At 43.6% G+C, this 21,311-nt stretch overlaps 1 protein-coding gene across 1 annotated transcript in view; it reads right to left on the reverse strand.

Annotated features, from left to right (window-relative positions):
- Nucleotides 1–2,512: 2,512 nt before the first annotated feature.
- The window catches only part of Cdc123 (cell division cycle 123), a 50,982-nt gene continuing 32,183 nt past the window's right edge, over nt 2,513–21,311 (reverse strand). The window contains exons 7-13 of the mRNA XM_021156208.2: nt 18,719–18,767; nt 15,358–15,433; nt 12,834–12,956; nt 11,122–11,150; nt 6,081–6,209; nt 3,263–3,400; nt 2,513–2,733 (exon numbers count right to left, since the gene is read on the reverse strand). Of these exons, the coding sequence (XP_021011867.1) occupies nt 2,707–2,733; nt 3,263–3,400; nt 6,081–6,209; nt 11,122–11,150; nt 12,834–12,956; nt 15,358–15,433; nt 18,719–18,767 (571 nt within the window). The 3' untranslated portion in view covers nt 2,513–2,706. The remainder of the gene's footprint in view (nt 2,734–3,262; nt 3,401–6,080; nt 6,210–11,121; nt 11,151–12,833; nt 12,957–15,357; nt 15,434–18,718; nt 18,768–21,311) is intronic.

Consider the following 21,311-nt stretch of genomic DNA (forward strand, 5'->3'; position numbering starts at 1 on the left):
AAGAGACACCATGACCAAGGAAACTTCTATAAAAAGAGAGTGTTGTGGGCTTGCTTACAGTTTTAGAGGGTTAGTCCATTATCATCATGGTGTAGAATACAGCACCAGGCAGGGAAGTGTGGTGCTGAAGAAGCAGCTGAGAAGTTTATATCCTGATCCACAGGCATCGGGCAGAAAGAGACACTGGATCTGGTGTGGGCTTTTGAGACACCGAAGTCCACTCACAGTGACACACTTCCCCCAACAGGGCCACACCTCCAAATCCTTCTGATCCTTCTCAAACACTTCATCAACTGGGGACCAAGCATTCAGATATATGCACTGTGAGGACCATTCCCATTCAAACCACATCAGTTATCCAAGCTATGAAGGGACCTCTACAGATGTACTTAAAGCCACTATCAGTCGGAGTTAGGAGAGTGATGAGTTTCAGTGAGAGGATCCTGTCCAATCAAGCAATCAATAGACCAACCAATCAATAAATGGAAGAATGACAGAGGAAGAATTTGATACCAATTATGGTTTGAATGAAAATGGCCCCCATAGGCCCATAGAGAATGGCACTACCAGAGAGGGATTAGGAGGTGTGGCCTTGTTGGAAAAGGTGTGGCCTTGATGGAGGTGTGACCTTGTTGGAGGAAGTATGTCACTCAGGAGTGGACTGAGATGTCAGAAGCTCAATCCAGGCCCAGTATCAGTCTCTCTTCCTGCTGCCTGCTAATCTGGATGTAGAACTCTTGGCTCCTTCTCCAGCACTATGTCTGCTTGCATGCTGCCATGTGTCCTGCCATGATGACAATGGACTGTAAGGCAGCCCTAACTGTTTTCTTTTGTAAGAGTTGCTATGGTCATGATGTTTCTTCACAGCAAGAAAACCCTAAGACAACACCTTCCTCTTGCCTCCATGTGCATACTCATGGGTACATATAGCCCCTAACAACATACACATACACCACACATATACACAAGATCAAACAGGAAGAAAGTCTGAAGAGATATTTGAACTTTATAGATTTGAAAACAACACGAGTAGTCTAAATTTATGCTTAAACAATCTCCTTAGAACATTGAGCCACTTCATAAAAGTTTATAGTGAAGTTCTCAGAGTCAAACCAGTTGTCTGTGATGATTTTAACCATGACAGTGAAGAATAAAGCCCTTTAAGTCCTTATGTATAATGTCTTACATGCTCTGTAAGGGAAATCTGTTTTACTTTTGCATTTGTTTTTGTTTTGGGTTTTTTTGAGACAGGGTTTCTCTGTAGCCCTGGCTGTCCTGGAACTCACTCTGTAGACCAGGCTGGCCTCGAACTCAGAAATCCGCGTGCCTTTGCCTCCCAAGTGCTGGGAGGCTACTTTTGCACTCTTATATAAGCAGAAACACACCTGCAACAATTCCAACAGTTTTGGCAGTGCATTAGATGCACAGCCTAGGGAGCCAATGTCTTTTCCTTCCAGTCACCCGGGCACACAACAAGTCCAAAGCAGATCAGGGCTCCTTTTGGGAAGAAGAGAATTACTAAAATGAACAAGTTTTAATAAAAGTTATGCTACTTCAAGAGTCTAGTATATTTTTCAAAAAAAATGTATTTCCCATTTTAATTAGTTTCCTATTCTAATATTCAATTTTTACATGGAAAAGTAAAGGATAATCCATTTTATTTCCTTTTAAATGTTGCTGTGTCTGTGTGTCATCATGACATGGATGTGAACGCAGGAAGTCAGGAAGTCAGAGGCCATGCTAGGGAGTCAGTTCTCTCCTCAAGGCTTCCGAGGATCAAACACAGGTCATCCAGCTCTCTCACCAGCCCATAGTCCTTTATCAGCACACAGTTCCATGTTTCATCACAGCAGCACCACTCATACATATCATTACACTTGGCTCTCAGTCGTCCCCTCCCCGGTGCCCTAGGCTGCCCCACCCCCAGCTGCTCCCTTTCTTTCCTTCAGTGCTCATGTCTGCTCTCCCTTCACATGACATCCACTACCCTCCCCCTTCATACTTCATTTAAAGCTCCCTTCCTCCTCTCACGATATCCTACTATTTCTGTAAATCATAAATGTGACCACCTACCTGACAGGTTAAAAATGGAAACAAAGAAATATAGATAGATCTAAATAGAATGAACCAGAGAGCAAGCATTTCATAGAAAGTTATTTTATTTTCAGAGCAGTATGTGTCTTAGTTAAGTTTTTACTGCTGGGAGCAGACACCACGACCAAGACAACTCTCAAAAGGACAACATTTAATTGGGGCTGCTTACAGGTTCAGAGGTTCAGTCCATTGTCATCAAAGTGGGAGCATGGCAGCATCCAGGCAGGCATGGTGCAGGAGAAGGTGAGAGTTCTACATCTTCATCTGAAGGCTGCTAGGAGAAAACTGGCTTCCAGGCAGCTAGGGTGAGGGTGCTATACCCCAAACCCACAGTGACACACCTACTCCAAAAAGGCCACGCTTCCTAATAGCGCCACTCCCTGGCCCAAGCATATATAAACCATCACAGTATGCTTCCTTATGTTTAAGATCTATTTATTATGTTGGGTTTTTTTTTACAAGTACCAAAGGCCCTCCATCTTTTTCCAGGTAAATATACATGAATATAAAAGCCAATGATTTTGCATCCTGCCCACCATCTGCCCCTAGCTGTGTTCTATGCGAGGCCTCTGCCAGAGCTGCTTCCCTCTTGGCCTGTTCTCCAAGCAGCACTCAGTCGTCCTCTTGCTCATTTCTTTTCTGTCAAAGGAAAGCAAGATTCTGTTGAAGAAGCATATCCTGTCTGACCACTGTTTCTCTCAGGGAGGGAGACTTTCTAAAGGTCTTCACAAAAGATGTGGCTAGAAATTATGGGAAAGCAAACTTTAACTCGCTTGATAAGGTGGTTGATACCTGGCTCCTAGGTGACAACCCTCAAGCGTCTGAGTACTTTCTTCTCTTTATTACACAAGCCCACAGTCACAGTTACTGTGTGGTAGCAGACGAGACTAGATCTTCGAGCCCCTGACAACATACATACTTCAAAGCTAGCAGAATGAAGATTTTTCAAATGACTGTGTGTCATAAAAGTATCTTCTGTCATCCTGATGATAAAGCATTCCTTCAACTCATAGTTCCTATTTATGTATAGAGCCTAACTCCTTCATTGCCTCTTTGTTCTATAATCAACTAAAAGTCCAGGGGCCGAGGACGGAAAGGAAGTATCCCACAGCACACGTGAGCCCCAGCGTGAAAGGATGGCCAGCACCCACACTTCCAGGTACTCTACCAGCTTAAGGAAATCGATGAGCTTGTGAGCATCCTCCCCGGTGGAAAGGTCTACAAAGTCCTTGGGCAGCCCGTAGCTCAGATAGGGGCTGGGCTGCACTGTGACTTCACTGTTTGTGCAACGGAAGGCCGGAGAATCCTTTGCAAACAGAAAACAGAAAGTCTGTCAATTTATTGTTTCAGGTCTATTTTCCAAACTAAAAGAACGACAGCAGTACAATTTCAATGCCATTGCTCTCATCTATACCAGAGCAGGAAGAAAACAGGACCCTAAAGTTAAAACAAAAAAAGACACCAGGAAATAAAACAATTCTATACACTCACGAGAAATGAACAAAAAGCCTTTCAGAGTAGCATTCCCTGGAGAGCTAGGTGGGCCTCTAAGAGTTGCCTGCGTATGACACTATGATGTGGAGAAGCTCCTGAGTAAACCACAGCCTGCTGTTAGTCAGCTCCGTGCCCAAGCAATGCCAGGTAGGCCAGAGCTCTGTACTTATCATCTTCTACAGTGGGTAGTTGGGAGGTATCTGCCTCCCGCAAGAACTCTGCGAGGGCAAATGAGTATTCTGACCTCCATAGCCTTTTTATATTCCTCTTAGATCATCTGCAACCTCATTAGCTATGTGAACTGCACGCAGGTTCACAGGTTACTAGTCACCCAAGTCACGCTTTAACATACTTAGTCGTCTTACATATGATATTTATATGTTGCCTTAAGCCAGAAAGGGCTCCAGACAGAAAGCCTTGACTTTGGAGTTCCCAGGTGGCAGAAATCTAGGTGAGGAAGGTTGGCGTCCAGCAGAGGAAGACAAGACAGGAACTAGAATACACTGGCACCAGGAAGCTCCAGAAAGCAGCCACATCTTACACAGATGAAGCAGTCACCTGACACACATCATCGGCTGTGTGCTGGACTTTGTTCTGGGAATGGGGCGTAAGTGGTGAGACTGGGAGACAGACAGACGGTCAGTAAGTGAGCAAGAGCGTGAGCTAGACTGTGTCCCACAGTGAGAAGAGTTAGGGACACCAAGAACTGGGCAATTTGCTAAGATGGTGAACAAGGAGGATGTCTTTAGAGGGGTGATCTCGCTAAGGGGCACCTGGGCTGAGAGCCAAACAAGGCACAGAGCAGTCTTTGGAGACAGCTAGAGCACAGAATTCCCAGCAGAGCTGGGCTTCCTAGCTTTCTGGAGTAGAGGGAAGTGCTCGTCCCTGTGGTCCAGGGACAAGTAGGGCACGTGCTAGGGAAGGAGCCAGAACCAAATGCTGCCAAGGCCCAGCTGCTAAGATTTACAAGTAAGTAAGAGACCATGTGCACAGAGATTAGTCCTGTAAAACCACTTCTGTTCAACAACTGTGTCTCTCCTGCTTAACTTATGGCCTCTTCCCATCTTTCAATTTAATGGCTAACTAGAAAACAGCAACAGTAACAATATCCCTTCACTGGTTGACATGACAAACATGAACAGGGCTTGGCACTGTGCTAGCCCCTCCTTTGGAAAACCGAGTCTAATGCAGGAGGCAGTACTGGAATCAACAGGGACTGGAAATGGTTTTGTGAGGAGCCACTAGGCTAAGCATTGCTCTGACTCAGAGATGCAAAGGAAGGGCCAAAGATGGCGCAGGACAGAGGAACGATCAAAGCAATGGGAAGATGGGCGAGGTACAGCACGCTCCTCGTGAAGGCCAAGATGGCAGAAAAGCAGAAACAGAGCGTGTATCTCTCAAGAGAAGAAACAGTGTCAGAGCAGGAAGGCGCCTGTTGGGACTGTCATTAAGAGAAGGGCTGTGTGTCTGTCCCTCACCAGAGGTTAAAAGCCACTTAGGGTCCTTGCCAGGGGCAGGGTCTCCAGAGTGGCAGGACAGAAGCTGGCTGCCAGAGGACTGACAAAGTTAGGGCAGGTAGCAAGAGACGAGGGGAGTGGCTGCGATGAGACAGTGGCTGCGATGAGACGAAGCTCAGAAGCTCTCATAGCTGTTCCACAGCTGGACTTACTCAGGATCCCTGCCTGAGCATGAGCATGGCCAGAGGTTGTTCACTTGAGCAAGGGCAATGTAACTGCAGCTACCACTCAGTCTGCCTTTTCCTCTCCTGGCAACCGTGAACTTTGCCTTTAGCTCCTCAGACAAGAACATATTATTTTGTTTAAGGGTAAAAAAGGGTAATATAAATGTATTTAGAGATAAGCTAGCTGAGAAGATGGGAGAAAGGAAGAGTGTAGTGAGTGAAAAATGTGCTTAAAGAAAAGAAATTCAGATGGGATCTACGTGAACTTGACTGAACCCTAATGGACAGGAGCAGACAGAAAAGAGGCTGAGAACCAGAGAGAGCTCAGGGCTTAGGGCAGACAAGGGTCAGCTCTGCAAAGGACTGGGCTGAGTGGGTTCTGCTTTCTAGAGGAACTGAGAGGATCTGCTGAGAGTAAGGCAGGAACAATGGCTAGATGAGGAGAGGAGCCAAGAGAAGTGGGACCAGCTTGGCACCAACTGAGATGACAGCTGGCCAGAGACAGTGATCATGAAAGCAGAGGTGACACTGTGAAGAGACAGACATGTTGTCACTGCTCTCTGTGAACACTGTGAATCTCAAGGGTGAAGGTTTTTCCAAGTGAGCATGACAGGCAGAGATAATAAAAGTAGAATAAGCAGAAAAAGTCAGCTTTCCAGGGAAGGGCCTGAGCCACGTGGATGCCCCTTTTAACACTGTGACAGGAAGGAAGGGCTAGCGAAGCTGTGTCTACTTGACCCTTTCCTAGTGGTCCAGGTCCTAAGTATGCACATCAAGGGAGGGGTGAACAGACGGAAATGGTCGGTCTCACCTGCTCCTGCGCATCCCCTTCAGTGACGTCACCGCGTAGGTTGTTCTCAGATGTTAGCTCTTCCCAAGTAAACAACAGTGAGTCTGTGACCTCCCCAAATGGATTAAAGTCAATGAGCCACACCTTCCCCTAGTACAGACAGAAGAAAACAAACAAAAACCAACCAATCAAACCCAGCTAAGTATAAAATAAAAGCAAACACAACCTGTGCTCTCTTATTTAAACATGAGTAAGGGTTCTATTGTGTATAACCCCCAAGAGAAATCCTATCGGTTTCTTTTGCCACTTGAGTCATTTGCACACACCAGACTGGTACCCACTTCTATATTCTTACACTATCTGAAGTAATACTAAATAATACTAGCCATTGGTCAAAAAGCCAGGTAAAGAACTGGCATAAAGCCCTCCCTTTTGACCAAAGGGAGTAGGATGTCTAGAAAAAAACAAAATTGGATCCACACTGCAACAGGTATGTGAACAAACACCAACGAGATCAAAGAGAAATCACACAGCAAGAGATCAAAATAACCCAGCAGCAATCTATATATGAGACAGCTAAACATGAAAGCATTAGAAACAATGAATAATTCTCAAAACAAACCCAAGCCTGCAGCACTACTAATATCAGATAAAATATATAATGAAAAACACACAAAAGCCCAATTGGTATCAGGAATAGAAAAAGTCCCTACTTAATAAGATTTTGATTGAAATGATCTGCTATGATTAATCTCCATTGTCAACTTGATTGGAGTGAGATGCCCAGGAGACTGGTAAGACACACTTCAGGGTATACCGCTGAGGCGTGTCCACAGAGGACTGCTACCAAAGGCAGCTCCTGAGGGGCAGACCCACCCTGAATACATGCAGCACACAAACTCCAAATAGGGCCTTCAAGGGGAAAAAAGCAAACAGAAGCCCATCAGCGCAGCTCTGCTCCCTGGCCCCCTTCTCTGATGTCTCACACCCCAAAGGCTCACAGTGATGGGGCCTAGTGTCCACAGCCAGAAACCTCTGAAACAGTGAGCCAAAATCCACATTTCCTCCTTTTATTTATATCATGTTTCATCAAAATAGAATTAGTGTTATCTAAAAACACAACTTCAAAATATATTACTAAAAAACCAACACAATTAGAAACCAAAAGATTTTAACATGCACGGTTGTTCAATAACTAATAAATCAAGTAGCCAAAGGAAAAAAAATTGGGAAAGATATTTTCCCATGTGATAAAGTCTACATATGAAAAATAAACAAATAGCACAAAGAACCCCTGCATATGAAAAATAAACAAATAGCACAAAGAACCCCTGCCAGTATTGCTCATCTGTATTTCTATCCCTTCCCCGAAATGTGTTTGATGTGAAAAGGATGTGCGTTTGCTTCCAAAGCTACATATTTCAGCAACAAGCCTGGTCTAGATCTATGAGTCTGCAGAACACAGCACACGCTGGACTTCCTTTGTTTGGCATGATCAAGTTACAAAGCCAAACTTACAATAGCAAGACTCAAAATTAAACAACATTCTGTCCAGAAAGCAATAAAACAAGTTATCAGCAACACAAGTCACAGTGAAAAGACTAGAAAGGAACAACATTGATTTTCTAAGACTCTAAAATAAGAGGCAGATGGATCTCTGTGAGTTTCAGGCCAACTTGCTCTACACAGTAGTTCTGAGCTAGCTAGAGCTATGCAGTGAAACCCCACCCCCGCACCCCTTCTCTGCCTCTGTGTCTCTCTGTGTCTCTGTGTCTCTCTCTGTCTCTGTCTCTCTCTGTCTCTGTCTCTCTCTCTCTCTCTCTCTCTCTCTCTCTCACACACACACACACACACACACACTGTAAATAAGGATTTTAAATTCTAGCTGTACATCATCATCCCTGAGGGGGCTTCTGACACCTTACCCAGTGCCCATCCTAGACTCACAGAATGGGTGGGCTACTGACCTGATGTGCACCAAGTTGCCCAAGCACAATAAACACAGACACGCCAGAGTGTCACTAGGTACAAACCCTTCAGTTATCTGTCACGGACCAAACTACTTACAGACACGAGTGAGCTTTCTACAAGAATAGCCACAAAATAATATATTCAAGAAAGAGTCTAACAAACTCTGATACACGTACCATTGAGTAAATGCAAATGCGTTCTACAATATGGTCTAAATCTCGGAACGGAAACTGTCAGGATGTTTAGACTGGCGTGCTTCTCGCTTTTAAAAATGAACTCGCTTCAGATCTGCAGGATCTCAGCTACCATTACTTATATACTCGTCCAACTTCACTTTAGTTCCTCAACTCTTTTACAGGCTAAACAGCTGCGTCTACCTGTCACCCCCACTGAGTTAATGATCAGGACATTTGCCAGGGACAGGAGGCAGCTTGGCAGGTTCCAACATTTTCAACTGCCGATATGAAATAACTAGTTTAGTATCTGTACACTGCAGGCAGATAACACTTACCCCACAGCATACACAGACTGAGATACAGAACTAAATGATAATAAAAGTCTTCCGGGGAAAGGAGTGAGTTCTAGACAAAAGGCTGGTTTTACCCTGTTCTAACTGCCTAGATGCTGCCTGCCACAGGCCATACCTCAGGAACACAAGTCTGCCACTTCCACATCAAGATAACTTCCTCTACCATCCAAGGCTATTGTGTTTGATGCTTTCTGTGGGCAGCACAGCAACGAGCACAGCACAGACACACACAGCAGGCTGCGTGAGTGATCCGCCTGTGTCTTTACCAAGAAGCAGAGAAGCGACTCCTGCCTGCGGGGTCAGATGTCTGTATATGAACTCACCCCTACTTCCCAATCTTCTGAGGTTTCTTTCCATCCAGCTGAAGCTTTCCCAAGCATCATTCCTTGTCTCTACCTCTGTTTCTCTATTCTTTTATTTGTGTTTGTGATTGTGTGCATGATACGTGTTCACATGTGTCTTCAGAGAATCTACAGTGAGATCCTACCTCTCACCAGCCAGAAGCACAAGGACGACAAGCACTGGCAAGGATCTGGGGACCAGGAGTCCTCACGGACTGTGGGGAGGAAGGTAAGCTAGTCTAGCTGAGGAAGAACATGCTTGGAAGGCACTTGCTGACAAACCTGAGGTCCTGGGCTTGATCCCAGGAACCCAGGTGGAAAGACAGAAGCACACTCAAGTCCATGTTCTCACACGATCAATGTAAATAAATAAAGAGATTAAAAACAGACACACCCTTGGGCATACATGCAAAGACGTGAATCCCTGAAAGGACAGTTGTCCCCCGATCTCAATTTCAACACTACCCACAACAACCTGGAAGTGCAGACAACCAGATAAAGAAAATGTGGTCCAGACACACAGCAGAACTGTTGAGCAATAAAACCATAGCTGCCCAGTGCTCTGAGGCAAGGTGGATGAACTGGGAAGCCTTATGTAAGTGAACTAATCCAGGAAAAAGGGCAAATACCACAGGACCTCATTCATATGTGAACTCAACCAGGGATCTCCCACAGGTCAAGAGTAGAAAGACGGCTACCAGAGGCTGGCGTGGGGAACGACGTGGCAGAGGATGATCAATAGTTAATAAAGAAGAGTAAGAAGTTCTGATATGCTACTGCACAGAGGGGAGACCATTGGGGCCTCCAACATTTAACTACTGGGATAGGATACTGTTACCTCCAACATCTCTAGTGACACTTATACCTATCCTGGAGGCTGGAGTGCCTGCCAGACAATGATATGATAATGTGCCGTCAGTTCAGTGAACTCAGGCCAGAAACGGGAGAATTTTGAATGTTCTTACCATAAAGGAATGACAAATATTTGAGTAGGAACTCCTTTGGTTTCTCATATGAATGAATCATGTAGTACTTGCCCTTTGCCTGGACTAGTTCACTTATGTAAGGAATCCCAGAACTAAACAGTACATGATGCAGACATGCACTCAAACATTAAATTCATATCCATTTTCTATGTATTAGATAAAAAATAAATTTAAGTTAAAAGTGTTAATCTGGGGCTAGGGAGCTAACTCAATTGGTAAAGTGCTTACCTCATCTTCCTGGGGACCCAAGTTTGATCCCCAGAAACCACAGAAAAAAATGTAAGGTATGCTTGTTACACTTTTGTACCCCAACACTGGGGAGGTGGAGTCAGGATGACCCCTGAGGCCCACTGACCAGCCCGCTTTATTTAATTGATGAACTCCAAGCCAGCAAGAGTTGCTGCTTCAGGGGAGACAGGCAGCATTTCTGAGGAAGACACCTGGGGTTGTCCTTTGGCTATGTGCACAGTCTACATGAATATACACACTCATGTGCAGGCTTCCCACATGAATATGAATATAAACATATTCAAAAAGTTTAAATGATAAATCTATTAAAGGAAAAAACATAAAAATAAATGTAAACAAATTTACATCTTTGCTTAACACAAAGAGCCTTTTAGTTGACTTGAGAAAACCTAAGAACCAAATGACAAATTTCTATTGTTAAGTGTATACAATGAATGATTTTTAGCAGGTCTAGACCTCCCAGGAAGTGTGAAGAAGGACATAAGTGGTCACTTATTCACTTGTTCTATTGCTGGTCCTATATTTAGGGAACACCCTGTAATCCCATCACACAGGAGGCAAAAGCTAGAGGGTCATGAGTTCAAAACCAACCTGGTTTACATAACAAATTCCATCTGGGTGCACACCTTCAATCCCAGTACTCAGGAAGCAGAGACAGGAGGATCTCTAAGTTTGAGGACAGCCTGGTCTACAGGACAGACAGGGCTACACAGAAAAGCCCTGTGTTGAAAACTAAAACAAACAAAACAAAACCAAAACAAACAAAAAAAACAAATTCCAGGCCAGCTGGAGCTAAATTCACCAAAGCAAGCACACTGAATTTATTCATGCTGGATATGCTACTGTAAGGAATAATCTTACATTGTGAATTTCACAGACTTCAGCTTGAGAATACATTTTCTGAGCAATAGACCCTTCATAAATTTAATGGCTGTGTACTGTGCTCACCATTCCTGGTTTTAAAGCAAGTTAACTACAGTACTTACCCTACTGTCTCTGTATATATCGAACACAACTGTAAAGAAGAAAAAACTCAGTTACTAATAAGCGAATGCTTTCATAATCTAAATCTTTTTGAAAATTCAAGTATACTTTACTACTAAACACAGCAGAATATAATTAGCCATGAATACTTTTTTTTTTTTTTTTTTTTTTTTTTTTGTTTTTTCGAGACAGGGTTTCTCTGTATAGCCCTGGCTGTCCTGGAGCTCACTTTGTAGACCAGGCTGGCCTCGAACTCAGAAATCCGCCTGCCTCTGCCTCCTGAGTGCTGGGATTAAAGGCGTGAGCCACCACACCCGGCTTAGCCATGAATACTTATGGTGGCTCACACTTCTTAGCACTAGAGAAACTAAGGTAGGAGGACGGCTGCAGGGTCAAGGCCAGCTTGAACCAAGTAGGACCAAGGCCCGTTGGACTACAATGTAGGAATCTGCCCAACACAACAATGAACAGACTCATTGATGAAATAAAAGTCTAACTGTAATGATTGATCAAGCTTAAAAACACAAACCAAACAGCAACATAGTTGCTTGCATGGGTAGAGGAAGCTGTCACCAAGACAATTATCAGTGAAAGGCGTTCCCATCACACACCTGAGCTGGGACATGAGTCTCGTAAGAAAGCACAGAATGTAACCATGAGATAGCACGATTCTTCTTCTTCTTCTTTTTTTAATTTTTTATTTTTTATTAGGTATTTTCCTCATTTACATTTACATTGCTATCCCAAAAGTCCCCCATACCCTCCCCCCAACTTCCCTACCCACCCACTTTTTGGCCCTGGCGTTCCCCTGTATTGGGGCATATAAAGTTTGCAAGTCCAATGGGCCTCTCTTTCCAGTGATGGCCGACTAGGACATCTTCTGATACGTATGCAGTCAAGAGCTCCGGGGTACTGGTTAGTTCATAATGTTGTTGCACCTATGGGGTTGCAGTTCCCTTTAGCTCCTTGGGTACTTTCTCTAGCTCCTCCATTGGGGGCCCTGTGATCCATCCACTAGCTGACAGTGAGCATCCACTTCTGTGTTTGCTAGGCCCCGGCATAGTCTCACAAGAGACAGCTATATCAGGATCCTTTCAGCAAAATCTTGCTAGTGTATGCAATGGTGTCAGCGTTTGGAGGCTAATTATGGGATGGGTCCCCAGGTGTGGCAGTCTCTAGATGGTGCATCCTTTCGTCTCAGCTCCAATCTTTGTCTCTGTAACTCCTTCCATGGGTGTTTTGTTCCCAATTCTAAGAAGGGGCAAAGTGTCCACACTTAAATATGCTATGGAACCCAGTCTTGGCAAGTAGTAAAGGCATAAAGCACAGGTTTCATTCTATGCTATTTGAAAACTCTCTTGCATACCACAAACTTTCAGTTCCTCCAAACAACCCCCAGTTGTTTGCTCCGCAGCCGTCACGGCCTCAGGCAACAGAAGCTAAAAGGAAGAAGCACTCTACTCTGCACCGGCAGATCTGGTAAACGCACCAACTTCTGCGAGCGTGGAGAGAAGCGCCCTGTATTGACTAATGTTATCTTTAATTAGATAATGGGGTGACGTGAACACACGTCATCAGTGACAGCAATGGTAACATAACTAAGTGCTGGGTGCAGAACACAGAGCAGAGTGATGTCCACAACTTTTACTTTATTTATTGAGGCTCGGCGACCATTGCCAGGCCTCGCTTCATTGCACCAGTAGCTAATACTCACAGTCTTCATCTAAGAATTGATACTGTAGGTGCTCCTTGAAAAAGTCCTGAATGCATCTGCAAATTTCTTCTTTTTGCTTAGAAATATGATCATAGTATTGTGTGTAGTCCCTCTGAGAAATACCTGACAAGAAAACATTCAGTAGCTGTTACTATATGATACCCATAAAACACCAATTAACATAATTTCCCATATGTAGTGATCGAGGCTATTGAAGCTGGCCAGAAGACCATACAGGTGAACAGGCAGCTCAAACCAAATAGCTCAGCAACAAAGGTCTATGGATAGATGCATCTTAGGCTCCAGACTGCCACACACTTAATTTTGGAAGTCGTTATTTTATTTAGCAGGGTAGAAAGGATTCAGTCACAAAGACTTGCTTAGGAAAAGCTCCAATAGCAATTCTAGACGTGTGCACGCTTGCACCTGCTGCTTTCATGTTTAAAGCTAGTCTCTTCAAATCGCTATCGTCTCCCAGGTGTTGGGGGGTGGGAACATGTAACAGAGCCCTCACACACAGCTGCCTGCCTGCCACGACCACACTGTACTTCACAAAAGCAGCAGTGTTTCTCGTTTAGCGACGGTGACTGGTCTTCAGAGCCTCATCTTTCAGACTGTTGTAAGGAAAGGCCTCGGAGTTCTTAGTCACACACCCAAGTCTCCCTCTTTAGCACACTTAAACTGTGGAATATGTAACAGTGGGATACCTACATTTATCTTAGTTATAAGAATAGATGCCAACATTCCATTCATTCCCTGAGAACTGGTGAGCTGATGCTCAGTTACATGTCCCTTGGTCCACAACTTTTACCTTACAGAAAACAGACACTGGCAAACATTTTAAAAGAACAACTTACTTCAGTCCTTAGCCTGAGTAAGTGATAGCTAACAGGATAATAACTTCAGAGGTAAGAAGACAAGAAACAGACTTGTTTCATATATTTTCTTCTGCTCATGTAATAAACAATGCCCTAATAACAGAAAGATTATAGGAGCCTGGAGAGATGGCTCAGTTAAGAGTATATACTGAGCCGGGTGGTGGTGGTGCACACCTTTAATCCCAGAACTTGGGCAGCAGAGGCAGGTAGATTTCTGAGTTCGAAGCCAGCCTGGTCTACAAAGTGAGTTCCAGGACAGCCAGGGCTACACAAAGAAACCCTGTCTCGAAAAAAACAAAAACAAAACCCACCACAACAACAGAGTATATACTGTCTCACAGGAGACCTGAGCTTGGTTTCCAGCACCCACATTAAGACATCTTATGACTCCCTACAGCTTCAACACTAGGCAAATCCAACACTTCTGGCCTCCATGGACATTTGCACACCCCAACATAGACACACACGTGTGCACAAGTAAATAAAATAAATCTTTAAAAAAGGAAAGACTGCTAAAATGTAGCTTTTGATGATGTTTATTTTACAATAAGCACTTTACTGAGAGTAAAACAAAACTTTTCTAACCACTGGCTGAGAATAGTAAAAGCTGTCCCTCCATCTCTAGAGTCCAAACAGGATCAACAGCGCCACCTTCCTGTGTAGAAACTTTCTGGTGGAATTTTTAGGGTCACTTATATATACTATATCATCTGCAAATAGTGATATTTTGATTTCTTCCTTTCCAATTTGTATACCCTTGATCTCCTTTTGTTGTCGAATTGCTCTGGCTAGGACTTCAAGTACTATATTGAATAGGTAAGGAGAAAGTGGGCAGCCTTGTCTAGTCCCTGATTTTAGTGGGATTGTTTCAAGTTTCTCTCCATTTAGTTTGATGTTGGCTACTGGGTTGCTGTAGATTGCTTTTATTATGTTTAGGTATGGGCCTTGAATTCCTGCTCTTTCCATGACTTTTATCATGAAGGGATGTTGGATTTTGTCAAGTGCTTTCTCAGCATCTAATGAGATGATCATGTGATTTTTGTCTTTCAGGGCTCAGATCCCTTAGTAAAACAGAACTCCAGACTCAATATCAAACCCCTGTCCTAATTATTGAAATTATTTCCATCAAAAGCTTGTTTTTTCTCCTTTGGCTATTTTCCAATGAAACATGATCACTGTACATATTTATGAAGTAGTGTGACATTTTGATACATATATGATCAAAATAATGATAAAATTAATATATTCACACAATGAAATATAACTCAATCATAAAAGTGAAATTCTAAAATTTACAACACAGTTATCTTTCTCTTTTAAAAAATCAAGTTTACTGTTTGCTTGTTTGATATGCATGGGAACACATGAGTGTGTGAGGGGCACACACCTTTGATTAAGCAAGTGCACATGGCGGTCAAAGAATGGGAGTTAGTTCTCTCCTACCATGCAGGCTCTGGGACTGGCCTGAGGTTATCAGGCTTGGTGGTGTTTACCAGCTGGGCCACCTTGCCAGCAATCCTCTGTTAAAGGCTACTTTGGGGAAAGGGCTATAACAGAGCACTTACCTAGCATGTACTAGGATCTGGGCTCACTTTCTGGAAACGTATACACATTAAAGATTACCTTCAAGGACAAGAAGAACTCACCAATCAGCTTATTTTCTTTGACAAAACAACGGAATTCAGCCCCAGGAATTAATTCACACCATTTTCGGAGAACAAGCTGTAGACAAGGAATAAATATAACAGAAGTATATGAGAAGACCCTTTCATGTGAAGATCTTATTATAATGATTGTCATTAAAAGTGGTTTTGTGATAAAGAGGCCCCCTAAAACAGGAGATGTGACAGGAGCTGCAACCATGTCAGAATTGGCTTAGTGGTTGAGCGCTTGCTTCAGAAGCTCAGAGCCTGAGGAACATCCTAGCCAAAGCAGACTCACCATTTGCAGAGATTAGACCTGAGGAGCATCCTAGCCAAGGCAGACTCACCATTTGCAGAGATTAGACCTGAGGAGCATCCTAGCCAAGGCGGACTCACCATTTGCAGAGATTAGGTACAGATAAAGAAGGCAAATCTCACCACACTGCACCACAAGCTGCCCTGCTGATTGTATATTGTGTCCTTCTTGAAGAGTGTCTGTCTGTCTGTCTGTCTCTATCTATCTATCTTCTCAGCACTGGGGTCCTGGGTTCAGTCATTAGCACATCTGTTTGTAAAGTTTAAGATGTTATAGAAAGTACTTATGAGAGTCTCGGTCTCCCTCTTCTTCCCTGCCCTTCCTCTCTCCCTCTTTCAAGAAAGGGAAGGACCAAGCTGTTATCACTGAGGTCTTAGCTGGGTAGTGGTTCCTCAATTTTTCTGGCGTTTAAATTATCTGATAATAATTTCCTCTTCTTAGAGAAAATTAAGTTTTTTATTAAATGTCTTAAGACTTCCAAATGCATTGAGTTCATCCTTTATTGCCGAGAGCTCTGGGTTAAACCTTGCCAATGTGTTATTTGCTAGGGAGATAGTTCCGTAGTTAAGAGCACTTGGTGCTGTTGCAGAGAACTGGGTTCAATTCCCAGCACACAGGTTGGTCTACAACCTCCTACAATTCCAGTACTAGGGGGATCTGACCCTCTTCTGATCTCTGTGGGCACCAAGCACACATACAGTGCTTATACATGTTTGTAAACACTCATACATAAAATAAAGTGAACAAATTAAACATATTAAAAACAAAAACCCTGTGAGCCTCAAACTAAAATATTATCAGTTCTTACGTATTCAAAGTCAATCCTGGAGTACGAATGTGGGTGTAACGTGGCGTCAGTCATTTTCAATCTAGCAACAAAGTAAGCAACTGTGGTACACTAACAGCAGTAAGTAACACACACTAATTGGTTTTTAAAGTACAAAATGGTAAAGCCGTTCTCCTTGCCCAGTTCTTCTGTTGTCCTCGGAAGCAACCCGAGCTTTCTGGTTCCTGTTTGTCTTTCTAGAAGTGGTCCAGGAATACGTAAGTGCACAGCAGATGGAAACCTTTTTAAGTACACAGACAGGAGCATATGCTGTATGGGACTCTGCTTGCAACGTTTTTCACTGTAATTACTTGAGGAACCTCACTTCCCCAGCTTTAATTCCAGTGTCTTACCATGCTGCTGCTGCATCAAACAGCAGAGGACTGGGAAGTAAACCTCAGCTTCCATTAGACACCATTTCAGCCAGCACTATACCTCAGTGAACGACTAAATAATACTCTGTGCAGGTCCTGTGTACCTAGCACCAAGTCCTAACACATGACAGGTACGTCACAGTAAGCTGTTCAGCAAAACATTAGATATAAATATGCAATGTGCATATAAATAGTGTTATAAAAGACTGACATGGGGAAAAAAGCTCTAGAAATAAGCCAGGGTGGGGGAGGCACATTCATACTTGTATGTAAAGACCAAACCCTCTAAGACCTAGTAACTATTTAGTGGCCTAATAAATAATAAATTCAATGTTCCATATATACAATATATTCATAGAAGATCTATCAATATAAAAATATTTAGTACAGTGAGTGTCAGTGGACAATATTTTCTCCATGATGCTAGAGACAAACCCAGGACCTAAAGCATGGCATACAAACACTTCACTACTAAGCTGCAACCCCAATCCCTAGACAAATTTTGAAAGCACATATATCTAGAGATGTCTAGAAGCAAATAATGCAGAAGGAAATTTTAATCATGGTACTAATTCTAAGATACTATAAAACCAAATATGAAAATGTTTTACAATTAAAAAGCAATGATGACCAGTTACTTTTCAGAAATACTGTATTTTGACAGTACAAGTTCAAAAGGAATCAAGAGTAATTACAAATGATAGTCTACTATGCAGCATTTAAAGGATAAGAAAACTCCAGAATCAATTAATTAGTTAAGAAATTAGCTGTATTTAAGACTACTGCCCATTGAGAGGTATCTATGTGTAAATTTTCAGAAAATGGAGCAAAGCCTGGAACTTGCATCAATTCCAATCCTTCCTAAGTCTGTGTCATCGCTCTCCACCTTCTCCATGTTCTCTGTAGGATGAGTGAGTGGGAGAAGGAGCTGACGCTAAAGTGAGGATGGTGTTGCTCTCAGTAATGCAGTTTGAGTTTGGGATGTCCGCCACAGGTTTCCAGCTCATGGTGCTATTTTGAAGGTGGCAGGCACAGGTCATGAAGGTACAGACACTGAACTAGATTTGTCTGGGTGAAAAGTACAAAGGCATTTATGTTATACAAGATTGTGTATATTCTCTGTGTACAGTATATATATCCTAGTATATAGTCTACAAATAGTACATTTTCTTTTTCTTTCTGTGGTGACCTAAGTAAGAATGGCCACAATAGGCTCATGGATTTGAATGCGTGGTCACCAGGGAGTGGCCCTATTAGGAGGTGTGATCTTACTGGAAGAAGTGTGTGGAGGAGGGTGAGCGAGGCCCATTGCCCCCTCTCCCTGCTGCCTGTCCATCGGCATGGAGAGAGAACTCTTTCTAGCACCATATCTGCGGCATGGCACCATGCTTCTAAGCATCCAAATAATAAACTAAATCTTTGAAATGCTAAGCAAGCCCTAATTAAATGTTTTCTTTTATAGGAGTTGCTATGGCCATCGTGTCTCTTCATAGCAACAGAACAATGACTAAGATACTCCTCACCCTGCCCTCTCTTTTGTTTGAGACAGAGTCTCACTGTGTGACTTTGACTGGCCTGAAATTTGCTTTGTAGACCAGCCTGTCCTTGAACTCAGCCATCTGCCTGCCTCTGCTGGGATTAAAAACATGCACCAACATGCTCCACCATGCCCCAACTAAAAATAATATATATTCTTCTATATGTACGACAAATTTCTTAAATGTAAAATTTAGCCGTTTTACGTTCCCAGAGAAATTAGACTACAATTTTTCATTTACAAATAAGCAGCACGCTTCCAGGAATTTTGTCTGGGATTCTCAATGTTCTAAGGGTGAACAAGCTGCTTACCTCGTACTCTATACAAGGGTCTGGAGAGTCATCAGTACAATGAATAAACCTTTGGAGAGAAAAAATGCAAATTTTTTGTTAATTTATGCAGACATCTTCATAAACAGTATGAGCTTTGATCCCATGAAACATTGCTTAGTGTTGAGTACTACGCAGGCGCATTTAATCCTCAACACAGCACAAGCAGCTCCAGTAACCTCCATTTTCCTGTCAATGGGCAAAGAATCTAAAATTCAAAAAAGGCCAAGCTTGGCAAATAAGCTAGGACTATACACAACTCAGGCTGTCCCACTCTGAGTGACGGTAAGTCTGTCCACTCTCGGTGTCTGTCCTGCTGTGGAGTCAGCAGGCTGCATACAGTTCTATGACATCAGCTCTGACTCTGAGAGCCACACAACATGGCTATGCTCCATCTTTAGTGGAGGTAGGATGGCAGCACCATCCACCTTAGTGATAACCCTGAGTAGTACACTGAGGACCGCTCTGTGGACAGTGATTTGGCCACAGAAAGCGACAATGTCTGCAAAAGACGTTGCACAGAACCATCCAACCCTCTGTTAAGCATCCCCTCTAAGGACTGTTTCATGAACAATAAAATAGAGTATTACAAAACGCCCATCTGTGGCAAGCCCTGGACTAGGCACCAGGACCACAAATCACCTAGGACCCCAAAGTCCTTTATGAGGCATGACAGAGGAAGCTAGCAGGTACACAGATCATTTCAGAACAGCAGGGAGAATAAAATCCTCTGATGGAACAAACAAGGAAGCAACTTGCTGGCTGTCATGAGTGGGAGGGAGAGGAGGAAGTAGAAAGGGGACCCACTTCGAGGCAAAGGGAAACATGCCACAGCAGGACAGGAATGCGAAGACAAGAACCCATGGGATTAGCACCCATGGGTATGTATGGGCAATGAAGATGGGTGAAAAGCGCTGGTTACTTTGTGTCTCTCACACAAACTAGAGTCACCTGAGAAAGGGGAGCTTACTGAGAGCCTGCCTCCATCAGACTGGCCTGTGCACAGGCCTGTGGGGCATTTTCTTTTTAAACTGATGATTGATACGGGAGGGTCCAGTCCACTGCGAGCAGTGCTATCCCTGGGCAAGGAAGTGGTCCTTCTTTAAGGAAGCAGCTGAGCAAGCCATGGGGAGCAAGTCAGTAAGCAGCACCCTCCGTGGCCTCTGCTTTAGTTCCCGCCTTAGCTTCCCTTGATAATGACTCTAAGCAGGAAGACGAAATAAATCCTTTGCCTCCCCAAGTTGCTTTGGGTCTGTATTTTATCATAGCAACTGAGAAGCAAAGAAAACCAGGACAAGGGGGAAAGCCCAGGTGATCCGTCCCTCCATTGCTACTCATTTTTTTTTATTTAATTTAATTTTATTTTTTGGTTTTTCAAGACAGGATTTTTCTGTGTAGCCCTGGCTGTCCTGGAACTCACTCTGTAGACCAGGCTGGACTCGAACTCAGAAATCTGCCTGCCTCTGCCTCCTGAGTGCTGGGATTAAAGGTGTGCGCCACCACGCCCAGCTCATTTTTATTTTTAATTTACCACTGACATGCATTATTGTAGGGAGCTTGACAAAATTGGTGGGAAAAAGGGTAGTTATAAAATGGTTGTACGTGTGCATCACTTGTAATATATAATATACAATTGTGAAAACCGAGCATGAAGAAAACAAGAGCACTTCCCCCCTTGTGGCTATTATGGTTGGAAGTGAGATGGCCCTCACAAGTTCATGTGTTCAATACGTGTCTCCAGCTGTTAGCCTGGGAACTTCAGCAGTGGGGTGAGTGTATGAAGTCAGACCAAGTCTCTGCTTGCCTGGCACCAGGAGGTGGGTAGCTCTCTGCCATGCTGCTCTGCCTCACTGTGAGCACATAGCCACGAGGCCACCACTCCTGTGGTTAAGGCCCCTGAACTGCGAGCAGAACTAGATCCTCCTCCTCTTGCTCTGTCATGGGAGAAAGGATTCAGCTAACAAATGTGCTGGGAAGGACCAATGAAAGACAGGAGTTCTCGGGCACAGAGAACCTTTTAAAGGCTGTCTTGAAGGTAGTGGGTAGTGAGGTGGTGAGGTTTTGCTCAGCAGGCATGAAGCCTTGGATCCAGTGTGAGGAAGGGGAGCATCGAGCCAGTCAAACACAAACCGGAGTGTAAAAGCCTTTGGCCTCCCTGACTCTGTGGCATGTTAGCACTCTGCAATCATTTCTGTTTTCACATTGCAAACAGTAACAGTTGTGGTCTACTTAGCTAGCTGAAATCCAGAGAAAGCAGACTTCTAGAACCACTAATAACTGGGAACCAAATGATATAATCTACAACACATTTCAAAGGAAAGGTACACAGTGTACTTTATTAAGCTGCCAATGGCCTTTCTGTTTTTACAGTAGCAAATGTTTACGTGGGCCATGTACTACTGAGGTAACAAGGGCGAAAGAAGCACTCAGCCAGAAGGTACACTATGACTCTCATGGATGGAGGTGCTGCAACTCTTACTAAAACTCCTGGGTAAGTTTAGTGGGGAGGCACAGGGAGGCTGGGGGTGGGGAGAGAGGAGAGAGGGAGAGAGAGAGAGAGAGAGAGAGAGAGAGA

Source organism: Mus caroli, chromosome 2 (assembly GCF_900094665.2).
Source record: "Mus caroli chromosome 2, CAROLI_EIJ_v1.1, whole genome shotgun sequence".
In the NCBI taxonomy this organism is placed as follows: Eukaryota; Metazoa; Chordata; class Mammalia; order Rodentia; family Muridae; genus Mus; species Mus caroli.